The sequence below is a fragment of the Euprymna scolopes genome, chromosome 29 (genome assembly GCF_053919585.1).
Source record: "Euprymna scolopes isolate OS-2025 chromosome 29, ASM5391958v1, whole genome shotgun sequence".
Classification (NCBI taxonomy): Eukaryota; Metazoa; Mollusca; class Cephalopoda; order Sepiida; family Sepiolidae; genus Euprymna; species Euprymna scolopes.
The window spans coordinates 84,646,295-84,674,215 of NC_136510.1; the positions used below are offsets into that span (position 1 = coordinate 84,646,295).

At 32.3% G+C, this 27,921-nt stretch overlaps 1 protein-coding gene across 1 annotated transcript in view; it reads right to left on the reverse strand.

The window, feature by feature from the left end:
* LOC145252759 (uncharacterized) overlaps positions 1-27,921 on the reverse strand; it is a 148,231-nt gene that overhangs the window by 30,914 nt on the left and 89,396 nt on the right. Inside the window, exon 2 of the mRNA XM_080112642.1 lies at positions 15,393-16,923. Within this exon, the coding sequence (XP_079968768.1) occupies positions 15,393-16,923 (1,531 nt within the window). The remainder of the gene's footprint in view (positions 1-15,392; positions 16,924-27,921) is intronic.

The window sequence follows — 27,921 nt, forward strand, 5'->3', positions numbered from 1 at the left end:
CACATATATATGTGGATGAATTTTACATGTTTTCTTCTGATCAGAGAAATGAAGACACTTCACAAAATTCAATATGGCTGATCATATAGAAAGACATAAAAGACATTGCACCATTCTTTTTTAATATAATGTCTGATTAATACAAAGGAAGCATCACCAGAGGCTGGAAGGATTGAAAAGGTTGGCATATCTTCACTCTGTTAAGCCAGTTTTATTTTATTAGTCATGAAATTTTTGGCAAGCAATTGTTTATATTGTATATGATATTTTGAGGGTTGTGTAAAGAGGATTAGCTTAATCTATTTATTGTCTTTTAGTCAACTGCCTGAAAGAAATGATGTCTGTTAACATTTTCATTTGTGATTTTTCCACCATTCTGTTTTTTGTTTTTTTGTTTTACATAGGAATCCCCACTTATCAAGGCCAAGAGGCCACTTGAGGATAAGGGTTAATAAGTGTACAGTAGTCAATTGGACAATATAGTAATCGTTAGTAATGGAAATTTGGTAAATTTGTTAACTTAAGTGAAATGGCTCATCAAGAACTTGTTTACGTTGGACTTGAAGACAACCACATTGTAGTCAGTTGGAAAGCAGGCAAACGGAAGAAAGTTCCACAGGCGTGCAGTTCTGAGAAAGAAGCTTTGTTCATGGAATATACATTTAGGTTTAGGCACAGATAAAGAGTGGGGGAAATTATTGATAGTGTTTTCAGCTAGACGAGTGTTTCTTGTGAAAGTTTGGCGAGGGGGGGGGGACCATAGATTGGAGCTGAGACAACCACTTGCCATGAAAATAACGATTAAGTAGAGACAGACTTGCAACATCTCTTCTGTGAGAAAGAGGTTGCAGGGAAAAGAAAAGGGCATCCCCTACTAGGTTACGAAGTCTATTTTGAACTCTATCAAGGCAGGATAAGTCCTTTCTAGCAGCTCCTGCCCAGATGTGGCAACAGTACTTCATACTTGAATGTACCTGGCTCTTATATAGGTAGAGAATTGCACCCGCAGTGAGATATCTACTACATAGATAGAAGGATCCCACCATTTTTCCAGCGACTTTGGCAACAAATTTGATGTACGTGTTCCATTTCAGATCAGGAGTAAAGGTCAAGCCCAGAAGCTTGTCAAAACATCAAGCCTCCCCAAGACGAGAACCATTCATTTCAATTGATGCCAAATGGGGATCAGAGTGTTGATGTAAAGATAGAAGCATTTTAGATGCATTAAAAGTAATCAGCCACCTCTTTCCCCATTGTACCACATGCTCAAGATCAGAAAGAACGGTCATTTACGGTCTTTGATGTGCTACCATAGATAGTAGTCTCGTCAGCATAAATGTCTACGAATGATGTAAGAATGTGATTTGGAAGATCATTAATGTAGATTAGGAAGAGAGTTGGGCCCAGGATGGACACCTGAGGAACTCCAGCATTAATACTGTGAGCTTCTGATTTCTGCCCATCAACCAATACTTTTATGAACCTATCAGAGTGAAGTAAATCTTCATACCATACTCTATCAATGGCCTTTGATATGTCAAGAGTAATTGACCTAGAAAGGACGTCTCTGTCAAGAGATTCACCAATCCTATCAGAATATCTGCTGTAGATCTAGCAGAACAGAAACCATATTGCATGTCACTAAGAAGATTATTTTTGCTGAGATGGTTGACTACTTCTCTATTTAACACATATTCCAGCAACTTACTCATGACGCACAGGAGACATTTTATTAATAGGATGCGACCCATGAACCAAGACAGTTTATTATTTAGCTATGATTGGTATGAATAAATTAAAATGCATTCTTTTTTTATGTCAAGTGTAAACTTAGACCCCACAATATCATGTATGAATTAATTAAAAATAAAACGGATTTCTTTTTTTATGAATGTTAAGCATGAAAGCAGACCTCACAACATTATTAGTATGAATAAATCAAAAGTAAGAAAGAAACAATCAGAGAATGTGTCATTTAAATTATAAGTGGATTCAGGAGGATCCTCCTTTCGATAATAAAGAGCAATGCATATTTATTTCTCTCTCATATATATATATATATATATATATATATATATATATATATATATATATATATATATATATATATATATATATCAGGTTAAAGGTATTCAAGAGTGATAACTAATGAACTTAAAGAGGTTATTAAGAGTGCTCGATAAAAGAAGAGCAAGATATATTTTTATTAATATAAACAACTTTACATATTTGTGACACTGGTCATGCTAATGTTTCGGACAAATGGTCAGTTAAAACCAGAAGTCTTTGTCAGGCGACTCAAATGATGTAAATTCTTCTGTAGAAAGCAACCATTTACTTAAAAATGATAAAAATAAATATAATTCCAGCAGATGAGCAAGAGAGGCGAGTTAGTTTGTTTTCTGGACATCTCATGGTCAGTCGATGACTGTATACCTCTCAGGGCGAGATAAGTTCTTAGGCTCTTAGCTAATGACTTATGTTTAGTTGGATTTGTGCTTTAATTTGGTTGCGCTAAGAATCAGGATTTTCAAATCTGTTCAGTAGAAGAAAACCAGTATCATAACCTAAAATAAATAAACCTTTGTTACAGGTTTTAAACTGTGGTTGCAATTTTATTTGGAGGAGGAATCCTACTATTATAGCACTAGTTGAGAGCATACAATTGACATTGCAACCAATGTAGAAACTGAGCACCAACTTCAGACCAGCACAATAAGTGGACGATCACTGCCCATGTAATGAATACACATCCACATTATTTTAATATTTCTTTTTTAAATTTTATTTCTTTTAATTTTAAACTGAAACATTTACAAGTTGGGCATCAGTTTTGATGTAGCTTCTTTATTTAATATGTCACATTTTGAAAGCATTCATTATTTCAATGTTGACCTTTAATGACGCCATGTGCTATTTTTTGTTCCAATGATTGTATTGATTTTATGATGAAAAAAAAATGTAGATTTGCATACAGCAATACAACAATCTTGTTATTTTCACAATATATTGTTCAACCAATGATGCTAGATTTTTTTTTTCGAAAACTATTGTATACCCACTCCTTAAACGGTGGTGGTACAGTATCTATGTCGACTTCCATCTTCATTACACTTCTACAGCTTCATAACTAGTACAAAATAAAAGTAGCAATTTAGAGTTGATGCCTGTATGAGGGGAGAGTGCTACAATGATAGAACTTGTAACACTATAAGTTTAATTTTCAATTTTTTTTTTTTAAATAATTTGCTTCAAATTAATGCTGAATATGCTTTGTCTATCTTTTTCTGTGAATTATAAAAAAATAATGTAAAAAAAATAAAATCACTTATTAAAAACAGTTGTTTTTAAGTTATGCTAATTTGTTTAAATTTATAAAAGTATCCAGTTAAAAATAAAAAATTCTTTAGACTTGCCTTAGCTATTGACATCATAAAAACTACTGCATTAGCAATGTGTACTCTGCCTATTCTTTTTTTTTTGTCAGGTTTAGAAAAAAATGCCAGTAAACAAAAACATGAGAGACGAGTATAATATTCTGTCGTGTGTGGAAGATGAATTAGTTTAGTTGTCACTGGTTCAATTATTGAATCAAAGTCAGGACTAGAAATATGTCTTACTAATAATTTGTATATTGCTAATAATTTGTATATTGCTAATAATTTGTATATTGCTAATAATTTATACATTACTAATAATTTATACATTACTAATAATTTATACATTACTAATAATTTATACATTACTAACAATTTATACATTACTAACAATTTATACATTACTAACAGGCCACCCCGAGTTGCCTGGTTGTAAAATACACTAAAATATTATATTTTAATTTATGCAGATTTTGTATTTATTATTATAGAGCCAATTCTTTATTGATTATTATATTGTACCTAACATATATTAGTGATTTCAAAAGTAAAAAAAAAAATGGCTTGTGTGCTATCAGCTAGAATCAAAACTAAAATATTTAGCTCTCCAGCATTATCCGTTACCATGGCCTAAATTAACACATATACAAAACCTGCAAAAATAATGTTTAACATAACTTTTAATTAGTGCATGCGCAGGAAAAAAAAAAAAAAAAAAAGAAAAAAAAAAGGGCATATTTGACATATACCAGGCCAATATAAATATATTTCCGCGTGCTAGAACATTTTCATCTTAAATTCTATGCAACTATGCAGAATGTTGAAACTATAAATAAATAGAATTCAGCGTAATAGTGAAATGAAACCAATCATTCTATAAGAAACCATAAAAAAATGAATAAGTGATGAATTAATGCATGTTTTTCAAAGGAACATACAAATTAACTTTCATGTAGTTGGTTGCATATCCATGACTGAGTATATTAAAAAGTTGATGCTAGTGCACTTATTGATCCGCGCTATTTTTTAAATAGTATTTTCAAGTTGAATTAAAATTTATGATATCTGTTTTTATCAAATTGTAAGGTTAAAGTACAGAATAGGTACAAAACACCCTTCCCTCATGTTAAGAATGGCTTTCTAAATAACATTATTATTTCAGCATGGATCAAGAAGTACCAACAAGTTTGTTTTAATCATTTTTAAATAGAAAAAGTAGGACTTTAATATAAATGTCAGAGTGCGAAAAAAACCCAAAAAATCTCAGCTTCATAGGTATATAAATTAATTGTGGCTATATAAGAGATGAGTACAATTCTATTTGGTTTAGTTCATTTTACTACATACTATTTAATGTAGAATAAAGTTGTCAAATGTAATTTATAGATAGAGTAATTATTCCTAGACTACATTACTCTCAAAATATATTGCATTACTCCTAGCTTAGAAATTTTACAGAGAGGGTAAAGGCATTACTTCCAAAAGAAATCATTACTTTCAGAAACCATTTCTCATAGAAGGAAATTTTACATAGAGGAATCTGCCATCATCTTTGAAAACATTACTATATGGCTGTGGTAATCTTTTGTTTCCAACACCACTCTCAGTCATGACCTTTTACAGGATGGCTTCATGAAATTGTCATCCTAGAAAAGATGACCATTTGATGAAAACCAGTTTTCTTATTTTGTTGCAGACCATCTCCTAGTTGGATAGTTGTGTACAAATCCCAAGAGTGATAGGGGGGGGCCTTCTATCATGTCTAAAGTGACACACTTTTTTTAAAATTACATTTTCACCCCCCTCCAAAAGAAAAAAGTGCATATTTGACATATACCAGGCCAATATATTTCTGTGTACTAGAATATGTAAGGGACTACTATCAGGGACATAAGCTACAGGGGTACTATGTAGGAGTTAGGCAGCAAGATGTTGGTTCACATTACACTTGAACTTCTACATGTCAGTACAGTTGGTAATCAAAACATAAGAATAAGCGAAGTAAATATTTTAAAAAATAAATAAATGTTAAACTTAAAAAAAAAAAAAAACCTAACGTAAGACAAATGAACGATGTTAAATGTAAAAATGGGAAAAACAAAAAAGAAAACGCGAATGTGATGGAAAAAGAAAACAGAAAAACGAACGTTAAAACTTCTTTAAAAAATCTGGAGAAAAAAAAAAAAAAGAAAAAAAAAAAAAACACTGGCTCAAATAACCGTTTCAATATTAAAATAAAAAAAAAAAAAAAAAAAGAAAAAAAAAAAGATTCGAACCCAAAACCTTTCGATAATGAGGCCGTGCTCTAAGCAACTGAGCTAAGATGACGTTGACGAAATTGGATCAGTTTTTGTAATATTTAAGCTAAATCATGTTCCAATGTCATTTGCGCATGCGTAGAAGCGAACTTGTCATGAGAGGACGGTTTTTGCTGACCCCTCCCTGTAGAAAACTGATGATTTTAGGGTGAAGGAATTAATGTTTTTGGCCAATTTTTCGATATTTGTCAATCGAAGGTTGGAACTTTAAAATGATACCAATCTCGTGAAAATCTGTGACCCGTGTCGAAAGTTTTGCGAGACATACAAATACACATTTTCGCTTTTATATATATATAGAAGATTGATTGCCTATCAAGTTGAGGACCCCCCCCCCCCCCCCGCAATGCACCGGGAGGAAGCTTCACATGTCTCTCTGCAGTGAAAGTCCACAATGCATTGTAGTCTACATTGTACTGGAGAGAATCTACTATTCATTTTATAAAACCTGTAAATAATGGCTTTATTTAAAGTTTAAAATGCAAATGTCAAGTATCATGGTTCAATTGTGTTCTAGAAATAAACACTTACTTCAAACGCACCCCTGTCTTATAAAAGAATCTACAGTTAATTTTATAGGCTGGGCTTTTCTGCTTGTGCGGTGATAAAACTTCTCAAATGCACTTGTGATATTAAGTTGTATAAAAGTGTTAACTTTGGTCAAAATTGGACTTCTTTCTTTAATCGGATTTTTTCCATTATCGGTTTTCAATATTTATCAGAAGCATTTCGATACAAAACCTATCTAGACATGAATACATTCATGTGAAATTATAAAAAAAAAATCAGCCCAGTGGTTTCAGAGTCCATAGGGAATGAATTCAAACACATAAAATTTCTTTTATAGGTAATAAAAATGTAATTTTTTACTATTTATAATTTTTAAGATTGAGTTTGGTTAAGTATATATCACTTATCTGATGGCATTTATACTGTCAAGTATTACTGAACTGCAACCAATAGAATCTGTCATAACAAATATAGCAGATATAGGAAAACGTTTGATTTTTATCATATTAGCATGGTTACCCGACATTGCTGGAGAGCAGACAACAAAGTACAAGAGTTAAAAAGTGTGTATGTGTAAAATATTTTCTTTAAATTCCTTCTACATGCACACAGATATATATATATATATATATACCTCACCATTCTGTCTTTGACGAATTACTACATATAAAATTCTCTGACTAGTTCTAGTTGACCATCAAAGAAGGAGTAGTAGTAATCACAACAAAACATGAATGTGCTTAAATTTTATCTATTACAGTGATGAAAAATATATATCAGCTTTGAGAGTGTGGTAGTTTTGATTTGGAGTTGGACACACATACGCTAAAAACTTTGCTTTATATATAACACATTTTCAAAGATTTAGATCCAATATTTGTAATCCAAGAATGATATCAATGCGAGTGCTAATATAAAGCTTTATATGTGTTAATTAAAACGTTCCATTATAAATCAATTGATTGTAATACTAAATAAAAAGTGAATATGAGCCACATCAAGTTGTAGGACAAATGAACAACCACTTAAGGCTGATCTCCATCCAATAAAATCAATAATGCCAAAAATATACAAAGGTAAATAAATTTTAATTCATAAAGGTCATCAGAGACAATGGCTAATCAAGTTCAAACTGATAACGCCAGGCTTTTATGTCTAATTTAAATCAGCCGTTTGTGGATTTTACAAAAAAAAAAACAAAAAAAAAAAAAACAATTTAAAAATTATCAATCAACATAGCTAAACATATTGAATAATATCTGTATTTATCCGACGTTGTCCAGGAATATTTTTAGTTACAATTTTGCTTTGTCAATTGATCACCTACTTTTCCTCCATCTTTTCTGTTATTTTATTATGAGAAAATATTTAGATTTTACTGCAATGAATAAGTGACGTTTAGTCATTAAATTAATAAAATTGTTTAAAATATAAACAATATATTAGAACAAAAGAAAGGTATATTTTGTTGACTTTATGCCGAAAATAACACAGTAGTTTTGAGTTTTAAAATATATTTTTTTCTTAAACAATTTATGCAATACTTTTGGTTTCTTGCATTTTTACACTTAACTAGTTGTATTTAACAGGCATTGTCCGAGATTGTCATTTAATTTTTTTCTTTTTAAATTGCATAAATCCTTTTGAATTATCAGATTTTTTAAGTTTTTGTTTTTGTGCAATAATAAATTCCTTGCATTTGTTTTAATTGCTTAATCCTTGTAAAACTAATATTACTGTTGGACCGTTCTGAATTCATGTAAATTAAGAAAGAAAAGTTAAGTATATATTATTGTTTTTTTTCTTCCATTTTATATTTAATAACTTCAATGTTAATTCTCCTTCTCCCCATTCATTCAGTTTGAAGCATTTAATTTTTTTTTTATGTTAAATGTTTAATTTATGCCCGTCTCTCTCTCTCTCTCTCTCTCTCTATATATATATATATATATATATATATGTGTTACCATTTCAATTCTATTTTTTGAAATTTATTTATTAACTCGGAAGCACTATATATAGGGTACAGAGAATTGACTCTATAATAATAAATCCAAACTCTGAATAAGTTAAAGCCACATATTTTACAACTGGCCAACGCTGAGTGACCTGCTAGTTTATCATTTTTTTTTTTTTTAGAGGTTTTAAAATTAACAAAAGTAAATTTAACGTTAATTTCTATAACACATATATATATATATATATATATATATATATATATATATATATATATATATATATATATATATATATATATACATACAATAACATATACAAACACTGCTAGTGTGATGATAGATATGATTTTATGGATCAATAAATCCAATATTTTATTTAATGAAACCTGAATAGATACATTTTTATATTAAATATACAAAATATGGATTATTCAGATTAATGTTCTCATCATGCTATTCCCACAATGTTTTGGCCGATCTAACCTCTGACCTTCTTCAAACATGATTGTGTCAAGCTCGTGAATTTCGGAAGGAAACCTTTATTTAATCCATGGGGATAGCTTGGTCTCGTTCCGCCTGCCATAACCATGTACAAGTATTAAGTAATTTGTAATTGTATACTTTTGGTTTCTAGCTGGTCATGGCTGATGAAACAAGAACAAACTACTTCTGTGGATTAAGTAAAAGGGTCCTGTTTAAAATTCCCGAATTTGATAAAATGCACCTAAATAAGATTAGGCGTTTCATTAGCAAAAACATTGCAAGAATAACACACATGCTGAGAACAGATGTCCAAATAATTCAAATTTTCAATCCTTATCTAAAAATTTTTAAAAAAATAGATAAATTTTAGTCAACAGGAAAACCGTTTGTTTTTTTTGTTTTTACGATATTATTGTAGCCTTTTTATTAAAACTGTAAAAGTATTTATCTAAGTAATGTAGTGTCAGAATATATCTGGTTATTACGGTTTATCTTCAATATCCTTATGAGTCTGAGACATATTTCCATTGTATGGATACCCAGCATGAACAGAAACCCCACAATAGCATAATACCATATTTAGACAGAACAGATACTACCCTTGAATCCTAGCCAGAAGACTAAGGTATATTTTAGTTTCATGTATGGTTCAAAAGCAACATCATCTAAAAAAATTTATTTTTCTTTTTTACATTGGATCTTCGGTGATCGGGAGATCCTATTTATTAAAACGGAGAATAGAAGGTGATAACATACTATGAATATTAAGTTAGAGTATCTATATACTAATTTAATGTTCATAGTAGGTTATGACCTATCCTCATTTTTAATAAATAGAATCTCCCAATCAAATAATTTGTAATCTGGAAACCGTGACACATGTACATACGTACGTTAAAGGTACTACGGTATTAATATAAAAATTCCCAAAATTTTAGTTTCTTGGAAGTATTTTAAAGGAGCTTCACGGGGTATAATATCAGCACAACATCCCATTTTATAATTCCAAACTTTCAGCTCTGCACTGAATTCATTCCATTAGTAATTAGACACCAATGTTTCGACTGACATAACTGTATTTCAAATGGGACACTTTATTTAATCCACAGAGGGAGGCTGCTCTTATTTTGCCAGCCACGATCAGAATGAAGTCAAATAATTCTTAATTATATTCTCATTACTGCTTAGACTAAGAATTGAACCTTTAATCTGAAGAGGATATATCAATTAAAAGTGATTATACTCTTTATGACATACTGCTTTTGGCAACTACCATTCACCTTTCATGATGTCACAGCATTTATACATTAACATTTTGATAATTTAATAAATTAGCGAATGGTGATCTTTTAGAGGTACAAGATATTTTCAGGGATAAGTAGTTTTCTAGCACGGTAGAGAGAGCCCACCTTCCTCGCAGCAGCTTTGGCAATGTTCTCAATGTATCTATTCCAGTTCATGCTTCCTGTAAATGTTAGGCCAAGGAGTTTAAAGGAAGTACTTTTGGGTAATGTGTTCTTGGCCATTGCTATTGGTGATAGAGAAGGTTTCTTGTAATTATTGAAGGAGACAAGCTTAGTCTTAGCAGCATTGAATGTGACCATCCATTTTTGTCCCTATTCCACTACAGACTTGAGCAATGATAGTGACTCTTAAAAAAAAAAAAAAAAAAAAAAAAAGACAGTCTGGCTTTGATGTTACATGCATGGAAGGAGAGGGGATGAGGGGAGATTCATGAACCCTTATGCATTGATATATGTTTCTTCCCAGCTAGATAAATTAGATAAGTTTCATTTAAATGACCTTAATGAGCATATTATAAGAAAGCTTTTTGTAATTTATCTTATTTTATTAAATAATTTTAATTACTATTAACATCGACAAAACTACTGCAGATATGATAAAATTAAAACAAACAAAAAAAAATCAATAAGCATTAATTTATTATAGACTTAAAAAATAGATATAAAAAATAGGATTCAAATTTTTGTCCGTCTTTTGGCAGTACTTATAACACACACTTTTTATTTGTTTTTACATAAGCATTAATATGTTGCTAAATATTCATGAACATGTTTCGGTCAGCTAGTTACTAGAGACTTCTTTAGGCGATATAGGTTGTACAAAAGCTGAGTCCGTAATGAAAAACTTTTTGTATAAGCTATATCGCTTGAAGAGGTCTCTAGTTATGTGTAGCTAGCTGACTGAAACATGTTTATGAATATGTAGCGACATATTAATCTATATATATATAAAAGCGAAAATGTGTGTATCTATGTTCGCTTTTTGTGTATCTCTTCAAAAGGCTTTTTTCCAGCGGATTCTCAAGGCCGTCGCTCATTTTTAAAACTTTTTATATCACGTCTAAATGATAATATCTACGACTTAACAACGGTGGTCGCCTCTTTATTTAATTTGCCCGACTTTGAAACGTTAAATATTCGACATTTTCGGATCGGCACGTGTTACTTTCGTTTTTCGGTATTAAAAAAAAAAAAAGCGAAACTATTCGAACAACTCGCCCACGGCCAGTGGTCTCTAGAAAGCGATGTAATGTTTGGTCAATGTCAGCTTATCGTCATATCAGACGGTTGCTTTCATTTCGAGACGAGACACTCCCCCTAATAAACGGGGAGCTGGTTTTCCCCAAAGTTAGGTAAAAACAAACAAACCGGGTTATTGACCTCATTAAAAACTGTCCCGCAGAAAATGTTAACTGCTGAATAGCTATTGCTTACGATCGCCGCATGTGCATTAAGCTTTTTCGTATAAAAAAAAGAAGCCAACAGACTCGCGGTAAATAAAACACTGTCCCGCAACAATAACTCGTCAAAAACGAGCACCTGCCAGGTCGCAGGTTCCCCCCCCCACTTTACTATTTTCCAACTGCGCGTCAAGGCTTTGTTTTTTTTTTTTTTTTAAAACAACCAACGATTTTTATTTTCATTTACCCAAAAACACACACACCTATAAACACCCGGGCAGCATTTTGCCTTATATATATATATATATATATATATATATATATATATATACATATAAGGCAAAATGTGTTAGTGTGTGCACTTTTTCTGTATGTCCGCAAAAGGTTTTTTTCCGGGGAGCGATCAGTCGGCTCACTCCTAAAACTTTATATGCTGTCTAAATCATAATATCCATGACTTAAGAACGGGGGTCAAGTCTATCTTTAATTTGCTCGACTTTTACGCACTATTTTCAAGATTTTTTATTGATCACCACATGTTGATTTGGCTTTTTCGTATTAAAGCGAAACTAATTCAAAGCTGGCATTGTTCCCATCAAATGTCCAGAAGGCAATCAGCTTTGATCAATGCAGAGTTTCTCCTTATATCAGACAATTGCTATTCAATTTGGACAATCCCCTTTTTATGGGAAGCTGGTTTCCCCACAACATCTTTGGGAAACAAAACCAGCCAAAATTGGGTAAACAAACTCTAAAAAACTGCCCTGCAGTAAAAGTTAACTCCGTTACTAATATTTAACCTCATTAAGTCATTAACATTAAGTGCGGGCACCTGTCAATTCTTAATACTTAAATAAATAAATTCAAACGTGTTTCAGTTACTCTTTCTTGCTGGGCGAGCGGTTAATGTGTCACGTTTTTTTCACACTTTATTTTCCAACTTCGCCTCAAGGCTTCGGGTTCGATCCTATCTACCTACCAAAACGTTTTTACCCCCCCCCCCGACACAAACATCTGGGCAATGATTTTTTTTTAAAAAGAAGTTTTAACATTGTTTTTATTTTTTATATATAATATTTAAACAGGGTTGTTACTTCGCTTATTCTTTTGTTTTGATTTACCCCACCCCAACACGTGCACACACACCAATAAACACCCTGGCAATGCCGGGTACCCCTGCTAGTCTATTATATAAATCTCACCTATCTGTTTAAATGAATCTATGTATGTATGTCTACCTAAAACTTTTGACAGAGGCGATGGATTTTCACAAGATCGGTATCCTTTTGAAGCTTGACTTTTCGGATGACAAATATAAAAAAAATTGGCTAAAAATATTAATCCCTTCACCCTCAACTGGGCACTTTTCTACAAGGAGGATCGGTTATTCAAACCTTGTGTAAATGACGTCACATAAAAGGTGTTATTTCGACCGCCCGTGACGTCACAACCACGGTAGGCGCATCAATAAGACGTTTTTTTTTCCCCACCTCTTTTTCCTCTGGCGTGTTACGGGTTCGAGACTTACTACTCCTATTTTTTTTTTTGCTCAACCAACACCCTTAGAGACACCTCCACTTTCTTTTCTGCCTTCGCGTCATGGGTTCGAGCCTGTCTGCCTACTACAATTTTTTTTTGTCAACACACACCTAACACTCTGGCAACGCCAAGCACCCAGGCTAGTCTTCTATATATCTTCTATCTATTATATAAAAGGCAAAATGTGTGTGTGTGTGTGTGTGTGCGCGCTTTTCCGCGATGTCTGCAAAAGGCTTCTTTCGGAAAAGCGCTCGCTCGCTTCGCAACTTCTTAAAACTGTTTATATCATCCATAAATTGTAATATCTCACAGTTACCCACGGACCTCGCCTGTCTATTTAATTTTATTCACTTTCAAACCTTAATTATTCCACATTTCCCGCATCGGCACGCGTTACATTCGCTTTTCGGTATAAACAAAAGCGAAACTCTACTCTAATAGCAGGCCCAGAGCCAGTGTCGACTTCGTCATATCAGACGGGCGAGCGGGTTTTTCAATTGACCTCATTAAAAACTGTCCCGCACAAAATCGCCATCACGTCAATCAAAAACGAGCACCTGGTTTTTTTTTTTTTCACACTATTTTCCAACTGCGCGTCGGAAAAACTCCCCCTTTTTTTTTCACACACACACACCCAAAAACACCCGGGCAACGCCGGGTACCCCTCGCTAGTATATATATAAAAGGCAAAATGGACGAAAGCATTTGTGTATGTCCGCGAAAGGCTTTTTGCATTGGGGTTCTCGCATCAGTTAGATTCTACGAGAAGTTTTTGTATCCTTCATAGATTGTAATATCTCAGATTCGCAAATGGACACTACCTTTTTTTTTTTTGATTGAGTTAAACAAAATTCCCCTTGTGGCATCCTCTCGGGTGTTTGTTTTGCTTTTTCGTATAAAGTGAAACTGTTCGAAAAAACGGCAAAGCATTAAAATCATTGTATGTTTGACTATGGTTAAATTCGACACACACAACTTCTGGTTGTGTGATGGTGACATCGGCTAACACCTTACACTTTTTTCACTTTCTTTCCCTCCTTCGTGTTACAGGTTCGAACCTGCCTGCCACCACTTAAAAAATTTTTTTTTTTAACCTCATCTTCTTTTCCTCCTTCATGTTATGTTTTATAAATTCATTACAATATTTTCTGTTATAGTCAGCTAATTTTTCAGTGTGGCTGCTACTAGAATTGGTGAAGAAGCAAAATAGTTCTCATCTGCATGTATTATTTTCTTTATTATGTTTTAGTGAAAACAGTTTTTGCCAATTGAAAACACTTTTCAATCATTTTTTTTTTTAAGAATTATTGTAAACAGTTTTTTCAATCTTTTTTTTTCTATTAAGCATTATGAAAAACAAAATTTTTTATTAAAAGTGCAAATAAAGATTGTGTTAGTTTTATCTGTATAGTTTTGTTATTTTTTTTTAATAATTTTCGTATACTTTTCGATAGCGTCCATTTTATATTTTATTTCAATAAATTGCTTCAAAATATCTACAAATACTGAATAAAAAAAAGCAATGGGTAGCAGCCACACAGAAAATTAGGGAAGACGTTAGCTGACTATAACCATATTTCAAGAAATACTATTTAAAAGAATAAAAAAATTCTTTTTACATATTAAGTTCAAAAGTAAAAATTTTATAAACAACTGATTAATAAGTGAAAAGAATCATTTTAATAGTATTTCTTAAAATATTTTAATAAATTCATAAAATTACCTAAAGGATAACCCCGTACACATACACATGGTGCTGTGGCAAAATCTGACACTTGAGTAATCCCCAATGATCTGGCAAGAAGGGCAGAGGAGCATGGTGAAACTCTGGATGAATGAGTTTGCTGCTTGGATGTGTGCAGGAGCAGTCCTGCACACATCAAAGCGGCAACCTCGTTCATCCAGAACCACCACGTTCGTGTTATCTTGGCTTTGTGTGCAGGAGCGTGGTCGTTCAACAATGTTCCTTACCATCGGTCGCCAGACTTGTGGCCATCTCCCTCACTGAACTGCAACCCCCTTAACTATTTCTTCTAGAGTGTGATTGAGGCCAAAACTAACAAGCACGCCACAATATGGTAAACTTTCTGAGGGTTGTTTATAGAGGCGAACACCTTTACAATGGCAAAGGCATAGCTGCCAAAGTGTGTAATTTAGTAGTCACCATGAAAGTGTTGTCCCCACCAGCAGAAGTTAGATACTACATTATTTTTAAATGTAAGTAATGGTTCCCTAATAAATTGACTGTATATACAACTTTTATTAGCTTTTTTTGTTTTCTTTTTGTCAAGCAATGTCATGTATAAACCTTATTTACATGAGGTATGGAAAAGTATTGCAGAAGCAGAAAATGTGATATTTTTTTTTAATGGCTTATTTAGAACAGAAATAATAAATCTGAAATTTAATTAAACAATATCTTTTAGGCTCCACTACATCACACACACACAATTCAACAGATTTGTAACAGAAAAGAGTAGTTAAAAACAAAAAAAAATCTTACCTTTTTCTTTTATAAGGAGACTTTGGCATATCTGCTGTGGGGACCATTTGTTCTCCTGGACGTGCCCATAAAATTGGACCATCATTACTTTCACGCCTATCTTTCATTTTCATCGATGACAATTCCCCCCAAGGCATAGTAAGTCGTAGGAAAAGGTTATCTTCCAAAACATCGAGAAAGTCTGGGAAATAGTCTCCAACCTCTTCATGCACTGTACCGACGAGGCTCAGCTGAAGAAGAGGTCCTGTTCGCACGGTACCATTTTGATAGGTCTTTTTGATCTGGTCCCAATAAGATGAGACTGTTTTGGTCTCAATGTCCGACTTACCTAAAACACCCGTCTTGATAGTCAATTGTGGGTACTCGTCAGCAAAATACTCTAGAAAATCAGGCAGGGTACTGGCAGCATTGTGAACAATGCCCATCACACAATTGGACACTCCTTCTGTCTCCTCGTCAAATACAACATGAAAATATTCCTGGACAAATTCGGAAAGCTGCTCAGGCGAGAGTTTATCAAGTTCCTCCTGATAAGTGTGCAGGACTAATGCGCCACCATTTGTATAATTCTCAAAATGCATCAAATCTTTATATTTCAAGGCATCACCGACATCACAACCTTCAGATCCGAGGTCACTGCTTTCACTTTCTCTTTTCACCCGAGAAGGTAAAGATGACGCAGATTTTACCGATCGTATAAAATGGTCGTGATCAGATGATAATGTGATTCTCAAATCGGAAAGGTTATGAGTGGTCGTCTTGCGTTGGGTTTCTTTATTGGTTTGGGTGCCCTTACTGAAGACAACTCTCCGACTATGGCTCTCCAGCCGCTGGGCAATTTCCACCTTCCGGTCAGTCGATGTAGAATGTTCCCGCTTGCTGAATAGCGATGAATCTTTTACGTCATGGTGACTAGACGAACTTGAGTGCTTCACAGAGACCTGTACAGATTTATTCTCGGTGCGCCGTCTCAGGTTCACTTGCACGCCGCAGTTACTGACGATGCGTTTCTTTGGCGGTGGCTTCACGCGCACCACACTGGACGAGTCACCATTGATCCGCTTTGATGATTCTTTTCCGGGATTGTCCTTTTTAATGTTTTCCTTCTCGGAATTGTGAATGTGAGGTTTTAAGCTAGAGCTCTTCTCGTGTGGAGATTCTGACTTGTGGTGATGATGGTGCGATGGCTGCAAATGGTGTTGTTGGTGGTGATGATGGTGGTTGTGATGTGGGTGATGGTGATGATGATGATTATGTTTGCGCTTTTCCTTTTCCCCTGATGTTGACATGGCGCTAGGTGGTGTTGTAATGGTAGAAGATGATGATGATGACGTCAGCCCTTCTTCGTTCCCAGAACGATTTTCATTCTTGGCATGACTAACCTTGGACTTTTTGGTGGCACACGCACAATCTTGCAGGGAACTGCTGCTGCCAGAGTTTTCATCATGTTTATCAAGTTTCGTTTTTTCTTTTTTCTTTACACTGTGCAGAGATGTTTCCGGACATTTTCTACAGTCCTCAACTGATATATCTGGGAAAAAAAAAATAAAATAAAGATAAATAAAATAAAAATAAAAAATACAATAAACAAATAAAAGATTTAATATTTTCATTATTTCTTTTAAATTACAAAAAAATTTTGTACTGATTGCAGAGTTCAACAAGATGCACTTGAAGATGGTCAGTGATTACTAGGGTTGTGACAACAGAGTATTCTTTTCATTCTTTTGACTCTTGAGTATACATCTGACACAGTTAGGTACACTTAATCAACCGAGAACCACATCCATCCAGATAAAAACATGATATTAACGGATATATACTAAAGAGTCAAAACAATGAAAAGAATATGCTGTTATCACAGCCCTAGTAATTACATCAATCAAAACGTTGTGTGAATAACATCCAAGATGAGAACAAATAATTCAAGTTATAAAGATAAAGATAGGTTGTGGCATTTTCCGTTTTAAAAAAATAAAATAAAAAAGCAATGGATACACTTTGAAATGACACCTGCACAATGGAGTTATAAAATCAATGGTCGCAAAAGTGAAGAAAGGGTTGCAAAATCACCAACTTCTAATAAACTGTCATTTGCTAGTTTGCTTTGGTTTGTTTTATGGCATATCAACCATCTACAAATATTTAACGTTGAACAAAACTGACAAATGTAATTCTATAGGTAGAAGATATTCATATTCCTAAAATATGTTGATCTGAGAAAGGAAATTTTAGTGAAAAATTACTATTAGAAAAAAAAAAAAAAAACCTTTAGAAGGAGATTTTACAGAGTAGGTAGATGCATTACTACTAGAAAAGATTACTTTCCGAAGGAAATCTTAGAGAGCGTTACTTTCCTAGAAAACACTACTCCCAGGAAACATTACTCTTAGAAGAAAATTTTTCAGTAAAAGTGAAAATATTACTCCTAGAATGGAATTTCATAGTAAAAGTGGGAACATTATTGCTATAGAAAATACTACTTGTTAACTGCACACCTGTAAAACTCTTTTTCCGTTTGCCTACTTTCCAGCTGACTACAATATGGTTGTCTTCAATTCCAACAAATTCTTGATGAGCCGTCCCCTTAAGTAATCCAGTTTACCAAATTTCCACTACTCATGATTACTATGATATTTTCCGATTGACTACTGAACATTCATTAATCCTCATCCTCGAATGGCCTCTGAGTCTGGATAAAAGCCGACTCCTTTGTTTAAAAAAAAAAAAAAAAAAAAAAAAAAAAAACTCCTTGCATGGATTTTTTTTTTTTTTAAGTAATTACTACTAGAATACATTGTTCTCAAAAATATATTGTATTACCCCTAGAAAGAAATCGGCACTTCTACACTATCAGGACAAAATTTTCTAGTCGATAAATGGAGTTTTCAGATAAAAACAATGCTTTCTACTGATTTTTTTTGTCAATTCTAATAAATTACAATGTTAGCTTCCAAATTATGCAGTAGAAATTACCTGAACATCACTGAATTATTAAAAAAAAAAAAAAAAAAAAAAAAAAAAAAAAAAAATTTTTTTAATCATGTTAAGCAGGTGAAAAATTGTAGCCATCTTGTTTTTATCAAATAAATCGAAATGGAAAATTACCTCCCTTTTGAACTCTGCTGTGTCTTACATAAGCAAATACGATCGTTTTCTTCAAATTCTATTTTTTATTTTCTTTAATAAATAATTTTCTATCTCATCAATTTTCATAATTTTTTGAGATAATCAAAAATATGAGGAATACATAGATACCATTTTTTTCATGTGAAATTCAGTATTACGATTTCCGAAATTTCGTTCTGATAGTGTAGAAGCACCAAGAAATCTTACAGAGAGGGCAAGGGGTTTGTTTAAAAAAAAAAAAAAAAAATCACTACTTTTAGAAAACATTAATCTCAGAAACCATTTCTCATAGAAGGAAATTTTACAGAGAGGAATCTGCCATTATCTTTGAAAACTTGCCATTATCTTTGAAAACTTGGCTAAAAAAAACAAAAAAGTTTTTCAGACAATTCTAGATAAAATTAATTGTTATCTATATGATACAAGAAGAATACCCGTATCAGGGCAGATAAATTAATTCCCTGCAAACAGAACAGTTTTGCAGTTCCTTTTTGAGGATGAAAATATATTAATATGTACAGGATTTACTCAAACTAATCAATTGATCATTATAAATTTTAGAACAGATGTTAGGTGTATGGGATTGTAATGTGGGTTAATTTAGTTTCATGCAAAAAAGGTAAACAAAGGGTGATCCTTTTGTGAAATTTAGATAATTTCCAATTTTTGTGAAATTTTATCAACAGGTATTAGATGTCAATTATTTAACATTTTCCAAATTCCAGTTTGTTTGGGATATTTTAAAGTGTTTTTGAGAAGAATAAAACGAGTGCAACCTCTCCTTTTAGACTTAATATATTTCAGATTTGCATTAAATTTGATCTATAATCATAAGACATTCAATTAAGCAAGATTTCTTTTTAACATTGCTTAAGCCTGGAATTTGAGACATTTTCTAGAATCAAAATCATGTAATAGATTTTGATCAAAATTAGAATTAGATTTATAGACATTGCTTGATTTTAATCTTTGAAAAGCGACATAAAAGGACTGAAAAACTTCAACTTAGTGAATTAATTTTACTCTTGAATGGGTATTAGGCTGCCCGGCATTACCCAGTCGTAAAATATGCTTAAATATGACATTTTAATTTATGCAGATTTTGTAATTATTATTATTATTATTGAGCCAATTCTTTATAAATTATCTTAGATTCAATATATAGTAGTCCCCCTCCCCCGAGAGTGGACCGATATAAAATATGCTTAAATATGATACTTTAATTTATGCAAATTTCGTATTTATCATTATAAGGTCAATACTCTATTGATTATTATATTGTACTCAATATATAGTAATAATTTCAAAAGGTAAAAAAAAATAAGATGGGTACATTCAGCTAGAATCAAAACCAAAGCATATAGCTCTCGAACATTATTCATTACGTTCTAAGCCATGTCCATACACATATAAAAAGTTAAAAAAAATAACGTTTAACCTATAAATGTATATTTGTGCATTCGTAGAAGAGCACTTGAAGTTAACTTGCAGCTGCTAAGTTCCATTTTTTATTTTTTCCAATTTTGACCCCATAGCAGCTATTTTTACCGGCTAAAAACCAAATCAAATTTGTTCCATAAATCCAAATTCCATATATATCAAGTCTCAAATCTGTAGACCAAAAATTGGCAGAGGAGTTTGGCAGAAACTGTTCTTCGCACAGTCACTTTTATATATATACTAGCAGGCTACCCAGCATTGCCTTTTGTAAATACGCTTAAATATGATATTCTAATTTATGAAGACTATGTTTTTATTAATCATTATAGGGACAATTCTCTATCGATCATTATATAATAGTAAGATCAAAACTAATATATATATATATATATATATATATATATATATATATATATATAGACTTGGGTGCCATCAGTTAGAATCAAAACCAAAACATACAACTCTTCACCCTCATTATTTAGCCTCTGAGCTATGCCCATATGCAAATTATATATTCACCTATTATCCCCCCTTTTTTTTTTTATTTTTATTTTTTAAAGATGTCATCGCCTGATTGTTGAAAACAAGATGCAAGCAATGCCCACAGAGTTTTATAATTATATAGATAGATTACATGTATTTTATGTCATGGCTATCTATGTCAGAATACTAAAACGGTTATGTATAAAAAAAATTAAATGAGAGCTATTTTCAATGTGTTCATATTTTTACATTAAGATTACTACTACTACTACAACATGTGGGACGAAAAAAGGGAGAGAGAGAGAAGATGGTAAGAAATAAATGGAGCAAGAGTAAAGTTTATTGACTTGCATGCACATATACTTTTATAAGAATAATGAAGTATATTTAGAAGTGTGTTAGTTGTTAATGAGAGATGAGAGGGAGCGGGGAGCAGACGGCTCAGAAATAAGACTGTCAATGAAAGGTAATTTAAGCTGTAATAAAAACCACTAGGCAAGATGGGACCCAAGTTATTTAACAACTGAATTTTTTTACTAGATAGGAGACAAGATGTGACGCAAAGATATCAGTTAGGAAACAATTATATTAAATAAATTACAAAAACGAAAAGGACATTAGGAAATAGATTACGAACTAGAGAATATGTCTGTCCTCTGGGCACAAATATTTTTATTTATTTTTTTTAAAAATAAATAAGAAAATTACATTTTTTTCTTTAAACACGTTTTAAGAAATGACTAGATAAAACATTAGGATCCGAATCCGTTGTCAACGTAAATGCACAATTATCTTTACTTCTGTAGTAAATGGACGACATCATAAAAGGATATATATTGTGCAGAGTTATCACACCCTCTGTTTTGATGGATTACATCGTAAAAAAATACCATCCTCACCTCTGATGGATGAGGTTATGAAACAACGTTATTTAGTGTGCATTAGGACAAACAAACAAGATTCAGAGCGAGTAAACTCGATACCTCTGGATTTCGACTTGTCTAGTATATAAATATACTGTTGTTAGGACGATTAATCGAAATTTACAAAAAAAAAAAAAAAAAAAAAAAAAAACACGAAAAAATCGAAACTTTTTGGAGTAACGAAATTGGAAATTTTTTTTGCCTACTTTCAAATGCTGAAAACGATTCTTTTTATTGTTCTTTTTTTTAAAACTATTTTCCAGGGCTCGCATTAATGATGAAATTATAAATAATTTATTGATTTTGAGCTATCAGTAAAAAACTAAAATATACAGACCTCCCCCCCCCCCTTCCACAAGTGTATTTTTACATTTGATAAAATATATGTACAGTAGAACCCCGGGATACAGCATTAATCCGTTCAGAGGTTGGTGAAATCGACCTATGACGGGGCCTAAGCAAAATTTTATACAGTATATATTAAATAAAAATAGTAACAAAATACAGTACAGTAATCAAATAACATTATAAATAACACCGTAAGGCGAGGCAAATACTGCAACCAGAGTCCGGAAAAACATTGTATTTCACATCGTAACCTGAAAAAAAACTGTATCCTGGGGTTCTACTGTAAATATTATATGGGTTTTACAGTAATGCAACCTCCTCCTCACAAAAAAAAAACAAAAAAACAAAACAAAAAAACTATATTTGAAATTAAAAAAGAATCAGAATCTGTAACTGTATCAAAACCTGAAAGTAAACCAGCAGTATCAGTAATTGTATCAGAATTGAGAAAAATATTCGAACTGTCACTAATCTAATACATAAAAGGCTATATGTCTGCCCCCCATATTTTCAAACTATCTCTTCCGAAAGAAAAAGTCGCAGAGTGGCGCTACACGGGCCTCAAATGATTGGATTTTTTTATGGACCGTTCTTTTATGTCTTGACTTTTATATCTTGAGATTTTCGTATCCTGAAAGGTGTTTTACATGTAAATTGTCTATTTCGTTCTAAGCCCTATAAAAACACTCATTAAATTTTATAATAAAGATAAAACCAGAATGAAATAAGCCAAATAATACCTAACCTAACCTTCAATCTTTTCTTGCTATTTGTTTTTACTTTTGTTCGAAATCCAAAAATAAAATTCTATTTAATAAAAAAACGACAGAGATATGGCACAATTTTTTAATCATTTTACTCATTACACATAAGGTCACAAACTCAATCAAATCTATGGGAACCCATGCACACTGAAGGAAAAGGATTCAAAGTGAATAGGATTATTTACTTTCTTACAGCTAATAAGAAAATAACAAGCTCCCCCACTACTTAAAAAAATTTTAGAGGGTGTACGATAGAAGTTACAGAAAATCTTTCTTTAATCTATATTCTCCAAATGTAGTAAAAATTGTAACGTGTATATTGACTAAAATTTTTTATATAACTTTAAGGGTGGGAAGGGATAAGAAACAAATTCAAGTCCAAGAAAAAAATGTCTTCTAAGGTAGAAAATCAACACAAATATTTTGAGATTATTACTAAAACATTTTTTAATCGAATAAAACTACAATTTTATCAGATTTTTCAAAGAATTGGGTGCCTATAAAATAGTTTTTCTGTCATTCGTATCTTGAAAAATTTTTTCATATGCAGGGACCAAAAAATTTTCACACCGTTTTATAAGCCAAGTCTTTTTTATGTAAAGGTTCCACTATGTATTAGTCAGTATTCACATATGACGCATCAGGCATTGAGTCATAAGTTGTCTAAAAGCCGATTTTTAATCAATGACATCACTTCTCCATTACTTCTTTTATGATGTTTTAGTGGATGATGTCATCCATTTATGACGTTATCCAACGTGCATGAAAACAAATATACAAGATCCACAATGTTTTAATAGTAATATAGAAACCGGTTTCTGATCTGCCACTTAACCAGTTCAGAGGACTACTGGACTCTTAAAAGGCTTACTTAGTCTCTTGCAAGCTTTGTTTCTCTTGAAATGATTCTACCTTTCTCTCCCTTTTCATTATTATGATTAAATTTACATCAAGTGGTGTCATGTCTTGTCTGGAACTACTTCCATATAAAAAAAGCTTGAGATTTATATGATTAGCTGCTCGCACCATCAAATAGTGTGCACATCAACAAGCAAGCTACAAACTTTTAGCAGTATATAGATTACTTGATGTGATTTCTAATTTTATTCCTTTACGTTTATACAGACAAACAAAAGTTTTGTGTACATATTTTATGCAAAATTATTTCTCTCTTTCTCTCTAATTGCAAGATGTGACAAAGGTTGAAAAGTAGTACTTGATAACCTAGCGTTCTAGAGGAAGAGAACTCGGGCTTGTAAAAATGCTTGAGCAGCTCTGTTGGAATTCCCTAGTAGGGGCGCCTAGGGGGATTAACAATAAACTAATCTGTTCTCAAAGGGAGAAGATAAAGCCTGAGAGGGTGTACCTCCTGGAACTTCATAGGAATAAAGCCATACCTTAGTCAACAAGAAACAAGTCATCTAAACAAGCCGTCTATACTCTTGGCTTTGGTACTGAGGGAAAAACTCCTGACGGATGGCTAAAAAAAACCTTATGGATTTTATGAGAAAAACAATTTTAAAAGGCAAAACAACAAAAAAAAGTCTATTGGTTGTCGTATAAGCTTACGCACAAAGCTGTTCTTTATAAAAGAATAAAATTAGAATTCAGCAACATTGGAGTTAATCATTAAAAACATTTAAATTTGAACATTCTCGGCAAGCAAATCTATGTTTAGCTATCATAAAACGGTATCAGCTAGAAAGTGAATATGAATAAATATAGTGGAATTCACTTTAATTTCGACTAATATTTCATTTATATTTTGAGATATTTTGACAAAATTTCAACATAAACAAACTTTAATCCTTTCTCTTCATAAATGTACAATTTTTTCTTTTGTGGCACTAATATGAAGGTCGTTCCAAAAGTAAGGCTTCCTATTTTATTAACTAAAAAAACTAAAACATTGAAGAGCTACAAAGCAACCTTCTTGTGCTCCAGAATTTATTTTTCTACATAGTCACCACCATTCTCAATCCATTTTTGCCAGCCTCTTTCACAAAAGTCGGGAGCATACTTTGTCACTCGCATACTTTGTCACTCTCTGAAATTGATGAACCCATCTAACTGTGTTGACACAAACTGCATTAGCTTTGTAAATGTTCAACAGGTGCTGGTGAATGTCGATTGATTCAATTTTTTTCTGCATGAAAGAATTCTATGATACATCTATGCTTTTGACACATGTCCATGACAGGGGTTACTTTCTTAGAGTCTCAGACCATTAATATCTGCAAGAGAAAGATGAAACTTTCAAGTCATGAATGTAGGAGTTCAGTCATCATAACAATGCAATTTGTAATCCCTGCTGATCCATTCGTGTGTAAAAAAAAAAAAAAAAAAAAAAATAGGCGTTACTTTTGGAATATATATATATATATTCCCCCGTCTTCCCCCCCCCCCGGATTACTTCATGTTAGGTACTATTTTTCTGACAGCGATTTATTTTTATGTAGGAGGTGGGGAATGTTGCCATTTTCAACTACATCTTAAAGAAAAGGAGCCACTAAATATGGTGAACTAGTTTGCCACAAGAAATTAATTAGGAGAAAAGCCAGAAGTGCTGGGATGTCAAAAAAGAAAAGAAAAGTAAAACGACTCCTGGGCAACGCCAGGTAGGTACAGCTGGTAGAGAATATGGTGGTGGTGTGTGTGTATATATATATATATATAGCCATCAATGTTTGTATAAATAAATAAATTTAATATTACCTGCTCTGTTTACTCATTGAGCACTTTTTGGTAGACACATGTTGTTTCATTGGATGTACTTTTAAGAAACTAAACTATACGTGTGTGTGTGTGTGTGTGTGTGTTTTATTTTTATTTTTTTAAATAATAAATCTCCAAGTTATGAATTTCAAGTTTTCTCAGTTGGTTATTTATTACTTTTTCAAAAGATATCCATTATTGTTTCGTATTCCCACTAACAAGTCTGCAAAATTACGTTATTGCTGCATATTTAGTCACATATTCTTAAAAAACACCATTTTGGACAACTTATTGTAACTTGGAGAATTATACACTATATATGCTCTGGAACCCAATAGAAATTGAGTTTGGACTTTTTTTCTAAATTTACAAAATTTATATTAAAAAACCCCAACTTTTTCATGACCAAAAAAAAATTATTTATGAGAAAGATTTTTAACTCATTATGATTGGTATATACAAATCGAGTAAATTTCAAGTAAATATATATATATATATATATATATATATATATATATATATATATAATAGTGGTGGGACGATGCCAATATTTTTCTCATTCCGATACAATTATCAATTCTGAATCTTTTACAATTCCTTAACATAGTTGTAGACTTGTTTTTAATTATTTTATTTTCAGATTACCATAAAAACCCATGCATTATCTGCATATATTTTCACAACCGTAACCCTACACTTTTGGAATGATCTATAGATTTTAATTTCGTTGGCAGGGTAAAAATCATTAAATATTTATTTTATCTTTAATACCAGCAATGGAAAATTAAGTTTTAAACAAAATAAAACAAAAAAGAATTATAACTGAAGGAATCCTTTTTGGTATTAGTTTTTCAGATTCCAATAGTCACAAAAATTCTAATTTTTTTTCCACCAAATTCAGATTAATCTTCCCAACACTAAAATATATAAATGAAAAATGTAATGTCGTTCAGAAACTGACACCAAATTTCCATTATATGCCAGTTGCAAGTTTTTTTTTTTTCTGAAGATGCTATTAAAATATCTTTAAAATGACAGTTTCGATTTAATATGAGCAAAATGTTTTAAGAGAAAAAAAAACAAAAAAAACAACAACAAAACTACTATTGTTTGTGGTTTGTAGTATCTTTTCATTTAATAGTTATTGTAAACTAGCAGGAAGACCTGCCGTTGCCCAGGATCGAATGAGGACTAACAAACGTTTCACTCTTCCATACTTTTATTGCCATCAAAATTTGTGAAATCACCCATTTTTTTAATCAAATTGATTGCCTGCTCTAGTTAGGGATCCCCTCTCCCTGCAGTGTACCAGGAGGAAGTTTCATATGCCCTCCCCTTGCAGTGACTTAGTCCACAATACATTGTAGTCTACATTGCACAGTTGATTCTATAAAATTATCTATAAATAATAGCTTCACTTAAATTTAAAATGCAAAAGTCAAGTATCATGGTTCAATTGTGCTCTAAACACTCAATTAGCTACAACATCTAAATGAAGATTCCATGAACAAAGCTTCTTTCCTAGAACTGCTTCCTGGCAGATTACAATATGGTAGCCTTCAAGTTCAATATAAACAAGTTCTTGTTGAGTCGCCCCCTTAAATAATTCAATTTCTACCCAATCTACACAATTAACGATTACTACACTACTATCTTACATTCATTAACCCTTATGCTCGAGTGGCCTTCGGGTTTTGATAAGTGGTGACTCCCTTGTAAAAAAAAACAAAAAACACACATTCATTTTGAATGCCCCCGTGTTCTAAAAGAATCTACAATTGATTTTATAGGTTGGGCCTTTCTGCTGTGCGGTAAAAGTTTTCAAATACACTTGTGATGTTATGTTGTATCAAAGTGTTAACTTTGGTCAAAATTGGACTTTTTCTATCATCAGATTTTTTTGATACTTATCAGATGCATTCTAATACAAAACTTACATAAGAACACTCTTAAACACATCAAGTAACTTTGTGTAAAATAAAAAATAAATTCAAATTTTTTTAAAAATTAAATAAAAAAATATATATATATCGCGGGGGGGGGGGGCAGCTGTTTACAAGTCCATATGAAACGAACTCACACATACAAAGCTCTTTTTATATAATAACGATTTAAGTTGTATTGGAACGACTTTGAAATCTGTAGTTAAATTAATTACTCATATGTACAGATAAATGGCGTCAAAATGTCTATTACTTGTATTGCTTTCCTTCAGGTTATTTCTTTGTCAACGTCAACACTTATGACATTAGCTATCTTTTAAATAAAATCGTAAAGAAAAAAAAAAGAAGAAATCGAAATGATTAAGTAATTGTGTGGGAGGTCTTTTTTAAATTTTAAACCTAGACATATTTCACTGAATTGAAAAGCAATAAAAAATGTGGGGTCGCAAACGAGAGGAGGGGGAAAATAGATAGAAAAATAGAGGGAAAAGAAGAGAAAGAGAGGAGAGAGAAAGAGAGGGAGGAGAGGTGAAGCGAGAGGGGAGAGAAAGGAGGAGCCAGAGGGGGATATAAGGGGTCAGATTAGGGGAGAAAGAAGAGACATAAGAGGGAAAGAGAAGAGAGAAGAGATAAGGGAGAGAGGAGTAGAAGACAGAGAAAGGGAGGGAGAGAATGCAGTCAGTAACCCTTCCTTACTTGTGCCTGGTTGGCATATCTTCCTTAGTTTAATTTAAATTGTCTCACTCGAAAATTAATCAGCAAATTAAAAAAAAAAAAAAAAAAA